The 20,995-nt window shown below is 45.6% G+C and overlaps 3 protein-coding genes across 4 annotated transcripts in view; 1 reads left to right on the top strand and 2 right to left on the bottom strand.

Moving 5' to 3' along the window:
* The first annotated feature begins 7,179 nt into the window (after nucleotides 1-7,179).
* Rpl7l1 (ribosomal protein L7 like 1) lies at nucleotides 7,180-14,385 on the top strand. 2 transcript variants are annotated; one of them, XM_008835752.2, is made up of 7 exons: nucleotides 7,180-7,259; nucleotides 8,298-8,406; nucleotides 8,881-9,041; nucleotides 10,014-10,151; nucleotides 11,132-11,241; nucleotides 11,458-11,617; nucleotides 12,765-14,385. In XM_008835752.2, the coding sequence occupies exons 1-6, from the start codon at nucleotides 7,219-7,221 to the stop codon at nucleotides 11,610-11,612; spliced, it is 714 nt and encodes a 237-aa protein (XP_008833974.2). In that variant the 5' UTR covers nucleotides 7,180-7,218; the 3' UTR covers nucleotides 11,613-11,617; nucleotides 12,765-14,385. The 2 variants fall into 2 exon arrangements, with proteins under 2 accessions (XP_008833974.2, XP_008833973.2); XM_008835751.2 differs by having other exon boundaries at nucleotides 7,181-7,259; nucleotides 11,404-11,617.
* A 2,401-nt stretch (nucleotides 14,386-16,786) lies between these two features.
* Nucleotides 16,787-17,540, bottom strand: CUNH6orf226 (chromosome unknown C6orf226 homolog). Its single transcript, XM_008835750.3, has one exon. It carries the CDS (start codon nucleotides 17,495-17,497, stop codon nucleotides 17,159-17,161), a length of 339 nt encoding a protein of 112 aa, XP_008833972.1. The 5' UTR covers nucleotides 17,498-17,540; the 3' UTR covers nucleotides 16,787-17,158.
* A 984-nt stretch (nucleotides 17,541-18,524) lies between these two features.
* Nucleotides 18,525-20,995, bottom strand: part of LOC115070795 (zinc finger protein 669-like) — a gene marked incomplete at its 5' end in the record, with an annotated part of 3,064 nt that continues 593 nt past the window's right edge. The window contains one exon of the mRNA XM_029564798.1: nucleotides 18,525-19,719. Within this exon, the coding sequence (XP_029420658.1) occupies nucleotides 19,441-19,719 (279 nt within the window). The remainder of the gene's footprint in view (nucleotides 19,720-20,995) is intronic.

Raw genomic sequence — 20,995 nt, 5'->3', positions numbered from 1 at the left:
TGCCACTGTGATTGTCTTGATTTTGCAAACAGGAATGGCTACAATCCCCAGAAGAAAAGGGTAAGTATTCAGTGGGAGTTCTGTTTAGATAGATTTAACCCAACCCAAAAATAGCCTTGCCTACCTACCAAGGAGGGGACAGGGTCTTAACTGATCAGCTTTTTTAAAGTGACAAATTAAATGAAGTTAGTGAGTGAAATTTGGTCAAGTCCACTTTGGGCCTCCCTCTCTGCTCATCCCATGGGTCCTTGGATAAGGAAGAGACAATGGGGGTCATTTTGGATGATGTTAAGACTGCTGCAGGAAGTTCTCTTCAGTCAGAAAAAGTTAAGAACAAATGAAAGAAAAGTTTAACACTTCTAGAATGAACATGTTTCTCTTTATGTTCCCAAATTAACCAAATTGTATGGAGGAAAAATTCTGTGACCCTCTCTGTAGTGTCAGCCCCAGGAGACCCTTTTGAATTCTTGCCCTCACAAACATGCCGAAACCTACCGATTTTTCTTTGGGGTCTAGAATTTAATTTGCACTCCTACATGGACTAGTTGCTTCCCTGTGCCCCTATAATACTAGGAAATAAGATTGGCATTATGGAGTTAGAAATATAGCCCAGTTGCCCAGCACACACAGTCCTAGGTTTGATCCCCACCACACAAAACAGGGAATGATGGCATACCATGCCTGTAATCCCTACACTCCAAAGATGGAGGCAGGAAGATCAGGAGTTCAAGGTCACTCTCAGCTACACAGCTAGCTCCAGACCATCCTGGGCTACAGGGGACTTGATCAACAACAACAAAAAAAAATCAGCCCATAAATAGGAAGTTCTCAAAGAGTCCTGGCAGAAATTCAAACGTTACATTACTGGATGGGTCCTCTGATATCATTTACACTGTTGTGAAGTGGCACTCCTCTTCATGCTAAGGGGGAATGCATCCAGCATCACATTCTGGCCTCTGTTCAGGCCCCTTGCAATAGACATTGTTCCAGGAAGGGAAGACTCAGGGCTGGAAAGATGACTCAGCAGTTAACAAGGCTTCCAGGGGACCAGAGTTGGGTGCCCAGTGTCCAACGTGGGCAGCTCACAACCAACTGTAACTCCCATCTCTGAGGCACTGCACTCTCATTCTCTCTCTCTCTCTCCACAAATAAAAATAAATCTTTAAAATAATGATAAGCCAGGCATGGTGGCACACACCTTTAATCCCAGCACTTGGGAGACAGAGGCAGGCGGATCTCTCTGAGTTTGAGGCCAGTCTGGTCTACATAGCAAGTTTCAGGCTAGCTGGGCCTACAGGGAGACCCTGTCTCAAAAACAACAGCAAAATAATAATAATAATAATAATAATAATAATAATAATAATGATAAATCTTTACAAGAAAAGACTCATCTGACTGCTCAGAATCAGAGTCTCTATGTTCCTTTGCCCAGAGGCAAGTCCAGGCTTCTGTTATGACACTGATCCCTGGCCTGTGATGGATCAAATTTCAGAAAAGGGGGTCCTGACATTCCCTGATGCAGAGACATCAGCCAGTAAGTTACTCCTGGGGAAAACAATAAGGAAAATGGTTGAAACCTCCTCTGCAACTGGGGATACTGGTACAGCATTGCTCAAGCAGGGCTTCAGCTGTGCTGTCCTCTAGGGACCAGGGCTTCTGTTGGCTGTGCCTCAGCCTCATGTTCTCTTCAAGAGAGAGGTAAGGTCCCCTGGGTACTCAGCTGAAGAGGAGAGAGCTAACCAGTAACCATTTCGTGAGCAGTTCACTGCAACAGGCACTATACAAGGCAGTGGGATACATAGCTAATTCAAGCATGATTTCACCCCTCACAGAACCCACGGGCTACAGTGAAATTAGAGACATTAATTTGTTATATCTGGGAACTGACTGGAGTCCAGAAGAGAAGAGAATAGGATGCTAGAATTCTTTTGGACTTCTACTTGGTAGAGAGTTACCATCTTTATTTCATTTCCTGCTTCATATGGTTTCCTGAATTATGTTTGAAGAAGAAAATAAACATGATACTTTTTGCAGGAATGAAGATAAAGGGATTTTGTAATTACAGTGTGAATTGGAGTGATCTGGTTCAGTATACCTACAAATGGCTGGAGTATTTTTCTGATACAAAATCGATTCTAGCTGGGCGTGGTGGTGCATGCCTTTAATCCCAGCACTCGGGAGGCAGAGGCAGGCGGATCTCTGTGAGTTCAAGGCCAGCCTGATCTACGTAGTGAGTTCCAGGACAGCTGGGGCTACAGGGAGATCCTGTCTCAAAAAGACAGAAAAAAAAAATCGATTCTAGAGTCTGGGGGTTGCAGGTCACTGACAGATTACCTAGCATGTGTGAGACCCTGGGTTCTATCCTCAGACACACACACACACACACACACATACACACACACACACACACACACACACACACAAACACACACAAAGTTCTGTAGCATAGCTGGACTGTCAACATTGCTGCTACAGATGAAAGTACTTTATAAGAAACCCTAATCACCGGGCATGCTAGTGCACACCTTTAATCCAGCATTCACGAGGCAGAGGCAGGCGGATCTCTGTGGGTTCAAGGCCAGCCTGTTCTATATAGCAAGTTCAGGACAGCTGGAGCTACAGAGAGACCCTGTCTCAAAAACAAACAAAAAGTACATTATAAGAAACCCTAATCACAGGCTTGAGAGGGCTCAGGGTTAAGAGCATGTATTGATTGTGCAAGCATGTATTGTGCTTTCAGAGGACCCAAGTTCAGGTCCCAGCACTCAGAGCAGCTCACAACCTCCTGTAACTCCAACATCCTCTGCTGGCCTCCAAGGGTGTCTGCACTCACATGTGCACATACTCATACACAAATATACCAATAATTAAAAATATCAATAAATCTTTAAGGTCAGGCATGGTGGCACACACCTTTAATTCCAGCAGAGACCAGATTTTGAGGCCAGAATGGCCTACATAGCAAGTTCCAGGCCAGCCAGAGCTACATAGTGAGCTCTGTCTCAAAAAACAAAATCCAAAATATAGGGGTTGGAGAGATGGCTGAGGAATTAAGAACACTTAGTGATCTCCCAGAGTACTATGTTTGGTTCCCAGCACCCACATGGTAGCTAACAACCACCTGTAACTCCAGTTCCAGGTGATCTGATGCCCTCTTCTGGCCTCCTTGGACACTGTACACACAGAGTGCACTTACATGCATGCAGACAAAACACTTATGCATATAAAGTAAAAATAAGAATTTTTTTTTTTGAGACAGGGTCTCCTTTTAGCCCCAGCTGTCCTGGAACTCACTATGTAGACCAGGCTGGCCTCGAACTCACAAAGATCTGCCTACATCTGCCTCCCAAGTGCTGGGATTAAAGGTATGAGCCACCACGCCTGGCAAAAATAAGAAATTTTTAATCAAAAAATAAAAGAAAAAAATCTTTTTTCAATTTTAATTTTATTTTATGAGTGTATTGCCTGCATATATGTGAGTGGACCCATGTCGTTCAGTGCTGTGGAGGTCAGGAGAGGGTGTCGGATTCTCATGGAACTGGAGTTAAGGATGGTTCATAGCCACCATGTGAATGCTGGGAATCAAATCTGGATACTCTGCAAGAGCAGTCAGTGTTCTCAACCACTGAGCCATCTCTTCAGCACCAGAAAAAATAAATCTTTAAAGAAAGGAAACCCTAATCTGTTTTCCTCTTGCTACTTCCTCTGAAGTGTCTTTATTAATGATTTATTTATTTGTACAAGCATTTCAATTGCTGGTGTGTGTGTAGTGCCCATGAAGGCTGGAAGAGGGTGACAGAGCCACCATGTGGATGCTAGGAGCTGGACCTGGGTCTTTTGGAAGAACAGCAAGTGCTCTTAACCCCTGACCACCTCTCCAGCCTCTGAAGTGTCTTTTGAAAACCCTTGAAATAAATCATTTAGAGAAAACACTTCTATGTAGGTCAAGGAAAGCAGAGGAAATGGGTAGGTAGGACGTGCCTTAGACACAGAACCAACCAGGTTTCAGTGCCTCACCCACCATGGAATCAGACATCCAAGTTACTCTCCACCCCAGTTTCTTTCCCATTAAGTAGGAAGACTTGTTCTGGCCCTGTACTTGGACTATCACTGAAGAAGCCCAGAATGTAATAAACAGCGGATGTTCCATTAATGTGAAATAGCTCAGAAAAGGCTTGGGCTTCTCTATTTTTGTTTTACCTGCCACACACTGCTTCCCGCCCAGCTCTCCTATGTCTATCCTCCACTCCACAAACACTGTTGCCCCTCACACGTTCTGCCCTTCACACTTGTGTTCCCTTATACCTGTTTTCACCAGAACTGAAAGCTGTTGCTGATATGTTTCCCCAACTCCAGGTCCATCTGGTACTCTCTTCCCTACCTGGTGCCCAGCAGCCCCTTGTTGCTCATTGCAGACAGTCAGGAAATCCTCAAAGTGAGGTTGACTGCAAGGAGGATTGACCAGAGAAGACAATGAAGATGCAGCTCCCTTTGATGGAGAAATCAGTTCACAAGAGGAATGGATAATGTTAGGTAATGGGAATGGCTTTTACAGACAGGAAAATGAAAACATCCATTGTTGAGATTTCAGGACTTGACCTATGTGGCTGCATACAGTTGCAGTCTTCCGTAATTCAACCATGTCCTTAATGATGGCCAATTGAAGTGGCCAAGAGAAAAACCTTTGAAGACAGGCTTAAAAAGACTAACATTCATAAGACTATAAACAGCCATAACACATTTCATGAAGTATTACCATTGTGGAACACTGTAAACAGCCATAACACGTTTCATGAAGTATCATTGTGGAAGAAATTAAAATCCTGTGTCTTCCTCAGTACCAGGATACATTGTCAGTGCTCAGGAAACACAAATCTAGTTAGTGAACAATGTTTTTTATATTTTAAATTTAATATTTTGCTGGGTGTGGTGGCGCACGCCTTTAATTCCAGCACTTGGGAGGCAGAGGCAGGCGGATCTTTGTGAGTTCAAGGCCAGCCTGGTCTACATAGTGAGTTCCAGGACAGCTGGGGCTACAGGGAGACCCTGTCTCAAAAAGACAAAAAAAAAAAAAATTAAATATTTTGCTGAAAAGAACTCCCCCTTCTTTTTTCTGGGTCTGGTGGAAATGCAACTTTGCACTGAGAAAACAGATTCTCATAGCACCACCTACTGGCATCATAAATCATAAATGTGAACTTCAAGTCTCAGCTAGCTGGGAGTTGATAATATTAAAATTCTTCTTCCGGTGCTGGAGAGATGGCTCAGCGGTTAAGAACACTGACTGTACTTGCAGAAGACCCGGGTTTGAATCCCAGCACCCACATGGAAGTTAACAACTGTCTGTAATTCCAGTTCCAGGGGATCAGACAACCTCTTCTTCTGTCCTCCCCACGCATTGCACGACACGGGTGCATTTACCTACATGCAGGCAATACACACATACACACAAAATAAAAATAAATAAAATAAAAAACAATACCCAGTAGCCGGGCGTGGTGGCGCACGCCTTAGTCCCAGCACTCGGGAGGCAGAGGCAGGCAGATCTCTGTGAGTTCAAGGCCAGCCTGGTCTACATAGTGAGTTCAGGTCAGCTGGGACTACAAGGAGACCCTGTCTCAAAAAGACAAAAAAAAAAAACCCAGAAAGTTTATCAAACTGCAAGACCTCCAGTAAATAGTAGTCAAAAACAAACATTATGTAGCTTTATATGGGTAAAAGGTAGATTATTTCATAATGATATTAAGGGGAAGAAGAATCTTTTAAATTTATTATTATTTTTTTTTTAAATTCGTCTGCTGGGATTCAAACCCGGGTCTTCTGCAAGAACAACCAGTGTTCAAAACCGCTGAGCCATCTCTCCAGCCCCCCAGGAATTTTTTTTTCAATGGGTATGTATGAGTGTATTGCCTGCATGTATGTTAAGTGCACCTGTGTCATGCAATACCGACAGAGGCCAGAAGGGGCATCAGATTCCCTGGAACTGGAGTTACAGATGGTTGTTAGGCACCATGTAGGTGCTGGGAACTGAACCCAGGTCCTCTGCAAAAGTGGCCTTTGCTCTTAACCGCTGAGCCATCTCTCCAGCCCCAAATCTTCTGTTTAATCTCTTTACAAAGACACATAGTTAGGTACTCAAAGTGAGAATGATCCTCAAGCTACTATCTGTGACAAGTTTGACATTTAGTCACCAGGCAATAATTGACTCAGTCCTAGGCGTGTGTACCAAAATGATGCCTTGATTCTTCAGATCAACCCTCAGATACTTAATCCCTTGCATCTTCAGAATTTAACTGGTGGTGTAGAAGTCAGAGAGGAAATAGGAAACAACTCCCCTGACCTCAAAGAGCACTTTCAAGTTAAGGAAACAGTAAGCCAAATGCATAGAATAAAGTCTGTGGTGTTGCCTTCGAGGATAAATGAATTCATGGTGCTAGACACTAGCAATGCTAGAACATTCCAGACGGAAAGGTTTTGAGATGTCAATGCAGGATTTCTAGTTTCGGGCTCGGCAGTAATGACATTGGTGTTGACGGTCTATACTGTCAAACACTATGCTAAATGGTTGATAAGCTTTCCTATAGCCTGGGAGGGTCCATAATAAACCCATCTCACCGAAGCGGAAACCGAGGTACAGAAAGGTTAAGACGCTTGCTCGAGGACCCACAGACAGACTCGGAGACACTATTGTATTTCGCTAAGTTCTCCACAAACAACCTCCACCCACTGTGAGAGTTGAGGCTGACTTTCCAGGCTCCGTGGAGCAAAAACAGCATCCCACTAAGGATGCCTGTCTGACATAGCTAAGCCAACACAGGACCGCAGCGGAAGCGGCAGGTGCATTGTGGGAAGCTAAGCGGGCTAGCTTCGGGTGACTCTAACTGGAAAGAGTAGTTTTATCATGAACGCCCTAGGCTCCAGAAAGCTTGGAGAGGACGCTAAGGAAGCTGTTTACAATTCAGGAATCAGAGGTTCTCTGCTGCCAAGGGGGGAGCTTCGGGTGACTCTAACTGGAAAGAGTAGTTTTATCATGAACGCCCTAGGCTCCAGAAAGCTTGGAGAGGACGCGAAGGAAGCTGTTTACAATTCAGGAATCAGAGGTTCTCTGCTGCCAAGGGGGACGCTGGCTGCCCGAGTCCTCCAGCGTGAGCTAGAGCAGACGTCTCTATGATCAAAGAGCCATAGAGTAGTCCCCCTTCGCTACTGCTGCGCTTGGGCATGCGCAGTGTTCGTAGCACCGGAAAGATGGCAGAGGAACCGTGAGTGTTTGGGCCTCTGAACTTGTGGAGTCGTGTGTTGGGAATCCGATGCCATCCTTGGTGTTTATATTGTAGTAATGGGAAAAAAACGGGATATTTGCGGACTGTAGATAAAAGGAAAGGCTCCATATTACACAGTAGACGTGAGGATTTAGATGATGTGGGGCCGGGGCAGGTGGGCCGGGCTCAGCCGAGCGGAGCCGAGCTGGTCGAGCCGAGAGGGCTGGGCCTAGCCGAGCGCAGGGCCATGACCGTATGTCGGCCACCTGGATCGACTTTGAGGCAGCAAGTAAACTGAGGTTCGGAAGGGAGAGTGGCTGGAGAGTGCCAGAAATTGGCTCACCCTGCTTATCTTTCATTTTTTTTTTGTTTTGTTTTTGTTTTTGGTCTTTTTGAGACAGGGTCTCCCAGTAGCCCCAGCTGTCCTGGAACTCACAGGCTGGCCTTGAACTCACAGAGATCCGCCTCCCGAATGCTGGGCTTAAAGGCTTGCGCCACCACGCCTAGCCAATTTTAAAAAATTTTTACTTTATGTGTATGAGTGTATTGCCTGCATGTATGTGAGTGCACCCGTGTCGTGCAGTGCCGCAGAAGTCAGAAGAGGGCTTCAGATTCCCCTGGAACTGGAGTTAAGTTCGTAGTTGCCCATGTGGGTGCTGGGACTTGAACCCCGGTCCTCTGCAAGAACAGTCAGTGCTCTTAACCGCTGAGCCATCTCTTCAGGCCTGTTTTGTTTTTTTGACTTTCACATTTTTATTTCACAATTATATATGTATATACAATGTACTAGATCTTATTCTCTCCCATTTTCCTGCCTGTTCCCCTTCCCATTGAACCTCTCCATTCAGCTTAACTTTATTCACGCTGCCACCGGGGTGTAATCGCCCCAACCCAAATAGGTTTTCCAAGTCACTGCTATTCTCTATGAAAAGCAGTAAAAGCTCTGCTCAGAAGTCCAGGATATTGAATTGGTTTGGAAATCCATTGAATATTTGTTTCCTAATTGTTCTTTTTGGTAATGTCAATTTTCTTTATCAGGGAAAGAAAAAGGATCCCTTTGGTACCAGAAAATCTCCTGAAAAAAAGAAAGGCTTATCAAGCCCTCAAAGCCATCCAGGCAAAGCAGGCACTTTTGGCAAAGAGAGAGGTAGTGCTGAGGGAGGCTTTGGGATTTGTACTGGGTGACTGATTTAGCATGTTTAACTAGATTTGGCACCAGCAAGCCCCTCCCCTGTGACTCGCATGACTCCGTAGTCCGTGTCTTCATTTAATAGGAATTTTATTTATTTATTTACTTATTTATTTATTTTTGATCTTTTTGAGACAGGGTCTCCCTCTAGCCCCAGCTGACCTGGAACTCACTATGTAGACCAGGCTTTCCTTGAGCTCACAGAGATCCACTTGTCTGCCTCCCGGGTGCTGTGCTACCAGGCCTGACTGTTACAAATTTTCTCAAGTCCACTTTTACTGGGTTTTTGTTTGGTTTTTTTTTCCCTTGTGTAAAAGTGTTTCCAAGCCCTCCTTTTAGAACATAGGAGGATTAGTGGCTCGAGAATTAATTGTGGAAAGTGAAGCGAGGGAGTAGAAAGTGGTGATGCTAGTCTTGTCTTCTCTACCACAGAGGAAAGTGAAGGAGTTCAGGTTTAAGCGACTGGAATCATTTATACATGATTCTTGGCGGCGGCAGCGTGACATAGTGCGAGTCCGACGACTGGAGGTGAAGCCCCATGCTTTGGAAGTCCCGGATAAGCATTCCTTGGCCTTTGTTATCCGCATGGAAAGGTAGAGTGCTGATAACTACAGAATTCCTGAGCGGGTGAACTCTTGATTCAACCTGAGACCTGTTTCTAGTTTCTAGAGAGATAAGGAGAACGTAAGGCTAATCCACTGCAGCACATTGTGCTAGGGATTCAGAGTTGAACACAGCTAATGAAATAATGTTCATAATGCAAACACTCAGGGTGGAGGTAGAGTGTTTAAGGATACCCTTTCTGTAGCAGAAACTTTAGTCTGATGCAAGGAGGGCAGGTTTGAGGCATGCCTTAATCCCAGCAATGAGGCACCAGAGATACTTTGAATTTGAGGCCAGCCAGAGCTACCTAGCATGGGGCCCTGTCTCTAAATAAAGATGTAAATAAAAGACATTAAGGAGTTCATCAGGGTTGACAGGCCACTTCCCAGGCATGTATCCGGAGGTAAAGGGTTTGAAGCATTTTTCTAGGATGAGGGGCATATTCAGTGCTAGTAGAAATGTCCACATTGAAAGGGACTTTCTGTAGTTGTCCATACTCTCACACAGCTGTGTGTATCTTGGTAGGAAAGCTCAGAGTTCTAAATATTGGTGATTTCTGCCCTCTTTCCTAACACTGCCCTTAATCTCTTTCCTATTGTGCTAGCTTTCTCACTGAATTTCCCTGCGCTGATGTCAGTCTCAGGCTGCCTTTGTAATGATCAGAGAGAAATCTGAACACATTCCTTGCTTCAGCAGCTTTTACTACCCACCCTTAGGAGCAGGCCAGCTTTCTTAGACACACATGTTATAGTCCCCTCTGCCGTCCCCCACCCCACCAATTCAGGGACCATTTGTGTTCCCGTAGTACCCAGGGATTGCTCTATAGCACAGGGAAATTATCTGTTCTCACACTGCCTCCCACTAAATGAGCTCTTAAGGCGTAGTCTGTCTGGGTGTCCAGTAGTATGCCTTTCAGAATTGCTTGCCAGGCAGGTACAGACTAAAAGATACTTTCTTTTCAGGATTCAAGGGGTGAGTTCACTGGTGCAGAACACCATTGCCAGACTTCGTCTGAAGAAATTGTTTAGTGGTGTCTTTGTCAAAGTCACCCCCCATAGCATAAAAATGCTGCGCATAGTGGAGCCTTATGTGACCTGGGGGTGAGTACACTTTCCATGTGAATTCTATTGTGTTTGAGTATGTGAGGGTACACAGGGTATTGTTTTCCAAGGTTCATGTTGCTGTGTCACACACTGCTGTAGCCCCAGTACAACAGCATATCCAGGTGTCAGAAACCTTGGGACATGAAATGTAGGCAGAGGAGGAGGATGGTCATGCTGCTAATGATCCCAGTCCTGTATAGTACCAGTTGTAAGTTGAGACTAAGTAAGATGGGTGAGAGAGAGAGCAATGTCTAGAGTTCTGTAGCCAGAGTCAAGTCAGTGCTTATGTGACAGTAGTAGTTTTTTTATTGGTTGCTTTGGGGTTTTTTTTGGTCTTTTTGAGACAGGGTCTCCCTGTAGCCCCAGCTGTCCTGGAATTCACTGTGTAGGCCAGACTGGCCTTGAACTCACAGAGATCCACCTGCCTTTGCCTCCCAAGTGCTGGGATTAAAGGTGTGTGCTACAGCAGTATTTTTGTCTGGGTAGGGAGGCCCACACCTATAATCCCAGCACTCAAGAGGCTAAACCAGGAGATTACCAAGAGTCCCAAGGCAGCCTGGGCTATACTCTGAGCCCCAGTCTCAAAACAAGGTTGAGGCCCAGGCTTGGTGATGTTGCACTCCTTTAATCCCAGCATTTGGGAGGCAGAAGCAGGCAAGTGTCTGAGATGGAAGCCAGCCTGGTCCAAGAAGTTCCAGGCCAGCTGGGATTACAAGGTGACCCTGTTTTAAAAGAAAACAAAAATGCCGGGCATGGTGGTGCACACATTCAATCCCAGCACTTGGGAGGCAGAGGCAGTGTGCCTGCTGTCCACTCCCAGTTTTTCATCCTGTCCTTGTGTATTCCCAACCATCCAGCTAGAGTGGGAATGCAATCCACTCCCTAGTTAGGGGACGCTGTGCAGGGAGCTCGTCCACCTCTTCTCAGCCAGAACTGAGTGGCCAGTACAATGCAGGCTGCTTTATTCTGCCTCATAGATTCCCAAATCTGAAGTCTGTCCGGGAACTCATCTTGAAACGAGGACAAGCCAGGGTACAGAACAAGACCATCCCTCTGACGGACAACACAATGATTGAGGAACACCTGGGTGAGTGCGGCAACCTCAGGGTCAATTGGGGAAGAAAACGGGTTTGGTTACCATGGTTTGGGATCCAGGGCATATTTTTATGCAGTCCAAACTCAACTCTGTTGTGTAAGAGCTCACCGAATACTGGCTAGATGGTGACGGAATCCTACCTGTGTTTCTCAGGGAGATTTGGTGTCATTTGCCTGGAAGACCTCATCCATGAAATTGCCTTCCCAGGGAAGCATTTCCAGGATATTGCCTCATTCTTGTGCCCTTTCCACCTCTCTGTGGCCCGTCATGCTACCAAGAACAGGGTGGGATTCCTCAAGGAGATGGGCTTGCCTGGCTACCGGGGTGAACGCATCAATCAGCTCATCCGCCAGCTGAACTAGACCAGGTGAGGCTGAGCACCAGACTGCTCTTGGTGTGTGTGTGCACACTCATGCATGTGTATGCCCATGGGGCTGTCAGGGCAACTTGGAGGAGTGTTTTCATTCAACTATATGGGTCCCAGAGATTAAAGTCAAGTAGTCAGTCTTGACAGAAATCACTGGCCGTTGGTCTGACCTTTGTTTGTTTAAAATCTGGGTGGGCTCTGCTAGAAGGTTCCCTGTATCTCTTGAACTCTGGGGTGATGGGGTCTCTTTTCTCTGATTCATCATAACAAGAATTGCTTATTAAGCTACTGTACAGATGGGGAAGCCATCTCTCCAGCCACCCCACCCCTTTTTTATTTATTTATTTTTTTTTGAGACAGGGTCTCATTGTGTAGCCTTAGCTGTCCTTGAACTGACTGTAGTCCGGATTGGACTGAAACTCATGGAGATCCCTCCTGCCTCTGCCTCAGGAGTGCTGGGACTAAAGGTGTGCACCATCACATCTGGCTCATCTGGCTTTTGATGGGCCATGCTTTGTCATTTAAAATCCCTTTGTGGGCCAGAGGTGTAATCACTGGTAGAGAGCATGCTTAGAGTGCACAGGCCCTTGGTTCAGTCCCCACTACCACAAGTCTCGGTGCCTTTTCCACTATTTGAGAGTATTTTTCTTTTTTTTATTTTTTTTTTTAGGTCATGTATGTGTGTTTGTGAGTATGTGCCACATGAGGGCAGGTGCTCAGGGAGGCCAAGGCATTGGATCTCCAGGAGCTAGAGTTAGAGGCAGTTGTGAGCTGCCTGACATGGGTGTAAGGAATCAAACTCTGGAAGAGCAGTCTGCTTTTAACTGCCGAGCTGTCTTTGAGAGTAATCTTAGGACTGGAGGCAAGCATGGGAACCTCCTTAGAAGGGCCAGCACCTGATTAGAACATGGGACTGTGACTGGTAAGTTGCAGGCTAGAAAACGTTATTGTTTGGTCATTTAGCTGATACCGGAGAAAAAAGTGACATTGGGGGAATAACTTAATTTTGAAAGTATTCGAAGACTACTTACTATTTTTGTGGGAGTTTAACCTTCTGAATGGCTTTGTGTTGCTGCTTTCTGTCTTTATGCTCAGTGCTGAATTGCTGCCGGTTCATGTTGACGCAGTTGTGTTTTTTCTTCCTTAGGTTTTTCAAAAGCACGAAACATTGGAAGTATTTTTGGGGTCTTTTAATTATCAAGTATCTTCAGAGAAGATTATTTTCTGCCTTCAAAGACTGAAGGAAGGAATCAGGAGACAGAACAGTATGTGTTGCAGGCATGTCCTCACAGTCTACTTCCAAGGAAGAGTATTATTTCCCCCATTGGCTGCCATTCTATAAAATCAACACCTTGGATGCCTTGGATGAAGGAATTGACTGGATGGTTATATCTTCTGTGTTGGTGTTTAATGTTGGTGGATAAATAGCCCAAACATGTATGGGCCTCCCCAGGACTCCTGCAGCAGTGGACCAGACCCAGAGGCATACTTGAATCTGGGAATTCCAGGGCCTATTTTTTTATATTGTTGTGGGGGTTTCTCATTGGCTATAGCCCTGGCTGGCCTTAAACTCAGCAGTCCTGCCTCAGCCTCCCAGAGCTAGGATTACAGCTAGGTGCTGTCTTCCACAAAGTCATGAAATGCAGTTAGGAAGATCACAAAAACAGGTGCTCGGTTTTCTGTGCTGAGTCTATTCTTGTGTTCTCAGTGTCACCTTTGACCTGTCAGGCTTGACTGAGTGTATATGGTGGCACTCGTATCCTAACCTGCTATTGACAGTCCTCATCTCTAGCTAGAATTTAAGAAAGGAGAAACCCCTTTAAACAGGATATGCCTGTACTCAGTTTTTACTTGGAACTTGTTGCTAGGCCCTTTCAAGGCCTGTGCATGCTCTGTGAGGGTGTCTTGCTTTTATGACCATTGGTCCACTAGGCCCTGACCTCTGGTTCTGTGCCCTGAAGCAGACTGAAGCTTACCAATTGGTGTTTCCTGTGAAGACTATAGTGACATGGGGTTGGAGAGATGGCTCAGCAGTTACGAGCATTGGCTGCTCTTGCAGAGCACCTAAGTTTGGTTCCCAACACCAACATGGTGGGTAGCAGCCATCTATAACTCCAGTTCCAGGGGATCCGACACCCTGTTCTGACCTCTGCAGGGACTGCACAACATGAGTGCACTTACATGCAGGCAATACACTCAATGCACATAAAATAATAAGATATATTTTTTAAAAGACTTTAGTGACAGTGTTGCTTCCTGAACCATGTATACCTAGGAAATGCCCACCAAGTTTACCTCTGAGCTTCAAGATAGACTTGTTGGATTTCCCTGATCAGCCCTTTCTATAAAACCCACATCGAGGCTGGTGAGATGGCTCTGCAGGTAAAAGTGCTTGTCACACAAGCCTGACAAAAACTGGCATGAAGAAAAAAAGAACCTGGAGTTGACAGTACACTTCTGTCACCTCAGCAGGGTCAATAGAAGAGATGGAGATAGAATTGGAAGATTCAGGGCCTGCCACCTAGGAGTACACAGCACAGTGGCTGAAATGAGAGACTGTGCCTCAAAAAAATCAAAAGTGGAGGACTAGGTAAATGACTCGGCAGTTAAGAGCACTTACTATACTTGTGAAGAACCCAGTTCCCAGCACCTACAACAGAAGGCTCACAACCACCTATAACTCCAACCCCAGGGGATCCAGTACCTCTTCTGCAGTCTTTGGGCATGCACAGGAATAAAAGTTTATTTAAAAAAAAAAAAAAAAAAAATGAAGTTGGGGCCGGGCATGGTGGCACATGCCTGTAATCTCAGCACTTGGAAGGCAGAGGCAGCCTGGTCTACATAGTTCCAGGACAGCTGGGGCTATAGGCAGACCCTGTCTCAAAGACCAAAAAAAGTTGGGGCTGGAGAGATGGTTCAGCGGTTAAGAGCACTGACTACTCTTGCAGAGGACCCAGGTTCAACAAACCGTGCTCAACTCCAGTTCCAGGGGAATCCGATGCCCTCTTCTGACCTCTGCGGTGTTGCACAACACAGGTGCACTCATAATAAGCAGGCAGTTCATTCATACGCATAAGTTTTTTTTTTTTTTTTTAAGTGGTGAGACCTTTTTCCCAAAGCCTTTTGGGTCCTGGGTAGGCAACTTCAGTTGAATGGTTTTCTTACATACTCGGGATTTTAGGAACACTGCCTTCTGGGACTAGTAATGCTGTGGTAAGCCCCAGCAAGACTTGCAGATGTTAGTCTTGGAGAAGGTGGGTCTGATGGTTTTCATCACTGCCCACCCCAGGCTCTGTTGCCTCAGCTTGCCATCCTAACAATTGGTGAAGATGTGCCAAACTCCAGCTACACAGAAGATAGTCTTGGCTCTTATTTTCCTTGAAGCTTTCGAATCTGCCTTCCTGTCATTTTGGCTCATGGGACCCTTGAAAACATAGCTATGAAATTGAAAGCTGTAACAATGCCTTAGAACATGCCAGTTATGAGGTAACGGATTAGTTCCAGTTAACCTGCCAGTAATAGGTGCCACTCTTCTGTTGTGGAGTGTTGTGAAATCACATTACTGTAGCATGATGTAGTGTACAGTCATGGGAAAATGCTCATGGGTGTTTAAGGCTATGGATAGAAACCCCCATACCTTACTAAATATGGGAGCAGGGTCAGCATCAGAGCGCTTGCCTATATGTGAGGCCCTGAGCTTGGTCTCCAGCTCGGTTCCCCAAAGTAAAGGAGGCCTGTAAAATGGAACAGCGGTCTCCTATCTGCTGTGTGGTGGTTAAAACACATTAATGAAGCTGGATGTGGTGGCGCACGCCTTTAATCCCAGCACTCGGGAGGCAGAGGCAGGAGGATCTCTGAGTTTGAGGCCAGCCTGGTCTACATAGTGAGTTGCAGGCCAGCTGGGGCTACAGGGAAACCCTGTCTCAAAAAGACCAAAAAAAAAAAAAAAAACCATTAATGAGAAGTTTGTAAACTTAAGAGTTCTACATAAATAAAAGAGATCATTTTGTTATGTGTCAGTAGTGTATGCCATGTGGATTCTGCTGCTGGGGAGGTGTTAGATCTGGAGCTAGAGTTTCAGGCTGTTAGGAGCTGCCCAACACAGTGCTGGGACTGGAACTAGGGGCCTCTGCAAGAACAAGTATGCCTAACCGCTGAGCCACTTCTCAAGCCCTCTTTTTTAAAAAATTATTTCCCTGTAACATACCATGATGTCACACTTCCTAAACAAGTTGTGAAACATTTCTGGGAAGAGCTACACCTATTTTATTGTCAGTAAACTATGTTAGTATGGAGTTTTCATGACAGGTTACATACAAAATATCATCTAGGTTTTACAATTAGTTTAGAAAACCGGAGGAGATGCCGTGGCCTGCCGCTTAAGACTGACTTCAGGGACTTTGAGAGAGGGCTCAGTAGTTAAGAGCACTTACTGCTTTTGTAGAGAACTGGATGCACTTTCCACCACCCACATGGCAGTTCACAATTGCCAGACCCAGGAGAACCAACACCCTTGTCTGTTCTCTTGCACATGCACACGTGGTGTACATAAACTCTTGCAGGCGCACACATACACATAAAATATCTTGAAGACACTGCAGGCATCTGAAGACATAATAGAGGATGCGCCCCCCCCCATCTTGAGCAACTCACAACTTGCTGTAAATCCAGCTCTAGGGGATCAACACCTCTGGCCTCCATGGGCACCTGCACTCACATGCACAGACATAATTTTAAAATAAAATCTTTTGCTGGGCATGGTGGCGCACGCCTTTAATCCCAGCACTCGGGAGGCAGAGACAGGTGGATCCCTGTGAGTTCAAGGCCAGCCTGGTCTACATAGTGAGTTCCAGGACAGCTGGGGCTACAGGGAGACCCTGTCTCAAAAAGACAAAAAAATAAAATATTTTAAAGAGACTGAAGGGCTCCCAGGATACAATATGCTCAGTCCATAAAGGTCTTGCTGCCAAGCCTGACAACTTATGTTTGCCCCCAGGGACCTACATGGTGGAAGGAGGAAGCTGTCTCCCACATGTTCTCTGATCTGCACAGCCTGTCATGATGTATCCACCCCGAGCACCCTAATAATGATACTGCAGAAGGTGGTGTGGGCCCTTCTTTAATGTAGGCAGGTCCCAAGAGCCAGAATTTCTAGGACTATGTTGTTGCTCAGGATTTTTTTTTTTTTTAAATGTTTTGGGATTGATTTTATTTGCTATATCATTCCAGGACCAAGTTTTATCACCGAACCTGAGTGACTGCAAAGTAAAAATGCTTGGATCCCAGGTTCATTTCTCCGGTATCAGCAGGATAAGCTGAACCATGTGGTTAGACCCCAGTGAGTTGGTAAATGAAAACACATGCCTTGCAGGTGGCAAAATTGACTTGTATCAGTGACAGACTACAACAGGGTATTAAGCCGAGATTCATGACCCAAAGGCATAATTACTGAGCAACGTGGAAGCTCCCAGGAGGATGAGATCCAGCTGAGACAGGTCAGGGCAAACGCAGCAAGGATGGCAGGTGTCCAGAGTCTCAAGTTCATACAGGGCAGTCGCCCCCTCCAGATCTCAGCTGCAAAAGACCTCGAGCCTCAGGACCCCTGGGGCCACCGCCTGGCTGGGGCCGCTCCTCGACGGTCGGGGCCGCGGTTCCCGGGTCTAGGGCGGGGGTGCCTGATGATGGGGCCTCCCAGGGCTTGGGCCTCCGCGGGAGCCGCGACGTCGTGGGCTCGCCTTGGGTCGCAGTGATGTGGCGTTTCTCCACGCCCGGGAGCTCCTGGCCCTGCTGGACCAGCTGCAGGAGCTGCGCCAGGGTAACTGAGGCCGGGGCCAACTCGGTGGGGTTAAGTGCGCCGCCGTCACTGCCCGACAGCTCCATGTCAACTCGAGCTTGAGCAGCAGGCCCGGACAATAAGCTCTTCCGGGTGAGCAGGGAGCAACCACCTTCGCCGGGAGGGAAGGGGAGGGCGTAGACTATGCCAAGAAACTTAGCCCAGGGTAGATCCCGACCGTGCAGAAGCGCTCCAGGTGATTAACTCCCAGCTCAGAGCTAACAACATGGACTGTGTTTTAGAGGGAAAAGGGTACACCCGCCAAAAATTGAAGTCTTGCATAGAGTCGCTCGTGCATGCTGAAGCTCTGCTGCAAAAACTATTAGCTTCCTTACAGGAACACTGCGCACATCTTTCGTGCACACGGAGGCGAGCACGCACGGGGTTACACGCTTACACGTGTGGCCTGAAGATGTTCCCCTGTCCGCGGTGTCCTTTTGGAGACTGGGTCTCGCTATGTATCCCGGACTGCTCTCTACTGCGAGCCTCCTGTCTGCTCCCCAGCGCTGGGATGACCCGCCACACAGACACACAGAGTTCAGATGTCTTTTGTTAATGGTGGTACGGAGGATCAATCAACCCCAGGAGTATCTGTTGCTGTTTGGGGCTTTGTTATTTTGGGGTTTTTTTGAGGCAAGTTTTCGTTATCATAGTTCTTACCCTAAGTACCTCCTGAGCCACACCACTGTTGCTCCTGTATCCTCCCTCTCTCCCTCTCTTTTGTTATATCTTTTTTTTTTTTAATTTATTTTTTTTTGGCCTTTTGATACAGGGTCTCCCAGTAGCCCCAGCTGGCCTGGAACTATGTAGCCCAGGCTGGCCTCGAATTCACAGAGATCTGCCTGTCTCTGCCTCCCTAGTGCTGGGATTAAAGGTGTACCACCACACCCACATGGTTTTAGCTTTTTGAAGCAGTATCTCACCCTGTAGCCCAGCCTACCCTGGAATTCACTATGTAGCCCAGGCTGGCTTCAAACTTCTGTTCTTCCTGCTTCCATCTCCCCACTACTGGGATTATGTGAACCATCATGGCTACTTCTTTTCTTTCTTTTCTGATCCTTTCCTTTTGGGGGGTGGTGGTGGTGGTGGTGGTGGTGTGTTGTGGTACCTGAGGATGGAAGAAGAGCCTTGCACATACTAAGCAAGCACACTACTACTGAGCTACACCCTCAGCCCCTAGTAATTCTAGGAAGCTTTTTCATCTGAGGAAGACAGTGGGAAACCCTGAATTTGTGGCCAGTCAGTTGGAAATGTAGGTGGCCCTGGAACCCAAACTCGCAGCTGGCATCTAAAATAAATGCAATGTTGCTGTAAACTGTGACCTTTTATCTCACAAAGTCTTTGCTAGCGCTGGATGGTGAGTACCAGGAAAGAATTGCAGCACACCAGTTGGTATTTAACAGAATATTGATGAGGTAAGAACTCAGCAGAGCATTCTCCTCTACTTTTTTTTCTGTTTGTATTTTGGGATTTTTTTTCTCCCCTTGGGTTTGTTGTTGAGGGGTTGTTTTGTTGTTGTTTTGAAAGTGGATCTTATTCTGTAGCCCAGACTGTTCTGGAACTACTGTGTAGCCCAGGCTGGCCTTGACCCTATGGCGATCCATCTGCTTCAGCCTCCTGAGTACTGGGATTACAGGTCTGAGCCACCGTATCTCGCTCCTACTACAGTCATCATGATTTAACTTTGTTATTTTTTTTTTTTACTTTAAGCCTATCTTGTATTCAAAAGGTCCATTTACAGTGTGAGTTCTCATTATATGTTTGACAGCTTCTGAAAGAGTTAGAGTCCTGCAGCTTGTTTCCATATACCCCATGCTCATATGATTTGTATTGAGAGTGAGAGGTGAGATGGTTATTAAAGGATGAATGACACATGGAAACCTTTCCACACACATTGCTTTCACATGGTGTTAGGTCACCAGAAATTTTCATGTTCATATCATCATTTGCTATCCACGTGAAAGTTTCTCCATCCTGAAGATCTTTATGCTCACAGAATGTCTTGAACAAGAAAATTCTTAGATTTTTTTCCAGAACTTTTACAATGATCTTTATTATTCTCATCTTCATAACTGTTTCCTATAAAAGTGAAGTTCTTACAGATTTCCAGCATCACATCTCTGTAGAGATTCTTCTGAGAAGGATTCAGCAAAGCCCATTCTTCCTGGGTGAAGTTCACGACAACATCCTCAAATGTCACAGAATCCAACAATGTTTCAAGATGGATCTCATCAGGAGCACACTGAGATTTCAGGGTTGACAGACATAGCTGTCATGTGGTCATCATTTGGAGCCTGAGGAGTCAACTTTATTATTTTTTTATGTGTATGCATGTATTGTCTGCATGTAGGTAAGTGCACCCATGTTGTGCAATGCCCACAAAGGACAGAAGAGGCTATTGGATCCATAACTGGAGTTATGGACAGTTGTTAGCTGCCATGTAGGTTCTGGGATTCAAACCCAGGTCTTCTGCAAGATCAACCAGTATTCTTAACCGCTGAGCCATCTCCAGCCCCTTAACTTTGTTATTTTTTAGTAAGCTTTACCATTGAGTTAATTGAACATTGGTTGGTTGGTTGGTTGGTTGGATGGTTGGTTTTGAGACAGGGGCTCACTCTCTTTCCTATAGTTCTTTAGGAATTCTGTGCTGACCCATCAAGTTCACTGTCTTGGATGTCACTGGCCCTGGTTCTACTGCTCTCTCGCTGGGGAATCCTGTTTTCTGTTCATTTACTCTCTTCTTCCCTACCACCAAGTAGTGCAGGAAAGCATCCCTATGAGGTCAAACCAACCTTGGTGTCCTTCAGACACAGTATGGATCACATTTACTCAGAAATAGGGCGATCAACCAGCAAGATGTCTGGGTGGGTCAGGATGCTTGCCTCCAAGCCTTCAGGCTTGGGTTCAGTCCCCAGAACCCAGATAGTAGAAGGAGAAAACCCAGAGTTGTACTCAGATTTCCCACACAGAGTATGCACACATACATGCACACAAAAATAAATAAATGTAAAAAAGGAAAAGAAATAGCTCAAGTAACACATATGTATTTGAGAAATGAAGAGCCATCTTAGTGTCATCATTTTATGAAACACTTTTCATTTGTCCCCAGAACAACCCAATAAATGTGCAGACAAGGCAAGAAATTGGAGATTTTCAGGAGGTAATGCTGACACCATTGAATTCAGCCCCCTATGGTCATCTAAGCCCATGAAAGGAATAATAAGGCTGAGCTGGAATTTAATCTCCTGACTTTTTTTAAAAATTTTTTTTAAATTAATTTATTTATTTTAATTAAAAGAAGCATTTCATTACAACAGCATTAACCTATTCAATAACATTTTTCTGAGCTAGGGTACATCTCTTTCAAAATTGGCTGTACATTTCTAGGTTTACAGATGAATTATTACACTTATAAAATCTTATACTCATTATAAACTCTCTAAGAGATAAAATTAAATTAGGTTCCAATGTTTAAAAAAGATCTCCTCTTCATTGTCAAAACACACAGTTTCATACAGAAAAATTCATTCCAAGCCTATTGACAT

This window comes from Nannospalax galili, unplaced genomic scaffold (genome assembly GCF_000622305.1).
Source record: "Nannospalax galili isolate Female #2095 unplaced genomic scaffold, S.galili_v1.0 scaffold1918, whole genome shotgun sequence".
Taxonomy (NCBI): Eukaryota; Metazoa; Chordata; class Mammalia; order Rodentia; family Spalacidae; genus Nannospalax; species Nannospalax galili.
Note: the sequence above shows the minus strand (reverse complement) of the source record. Positions and strands in the feature narration are given on the sequence as shown.

Bases quoted from the DNA above. Each gene is read 5' to 3' on its own strand.
- Rpl7l1 (XM_008835751.2), top strand. From the start codon at position 7,219: ATGCGCAGTGTTCGTAGCACCGGAAAGATGGCAGAGGAACC. The intron at 8,407-8,880 runs GTAGTGCTGAGG...TCTCTACCACAG, and splicing joins CACTTTTGGCAAAGAGAGAG to AGGAAAGTGAAGGAGTTCAG. The intron at 10,152-11,131 runs GTGAGTACACTT...TCTGCCTCATAG, and splicing joins GAGCCTTATGTGACCTGGGG to ATTCCCAAATCTGAAGTCTG.
- CUNH6orf226 (XM_008835750.3), bottom strand. From the start codon at position 17,497: ATGGAGCTGTCGGGCAGTGACGGCGGCGCACTTAACCCCACCGAGTTG.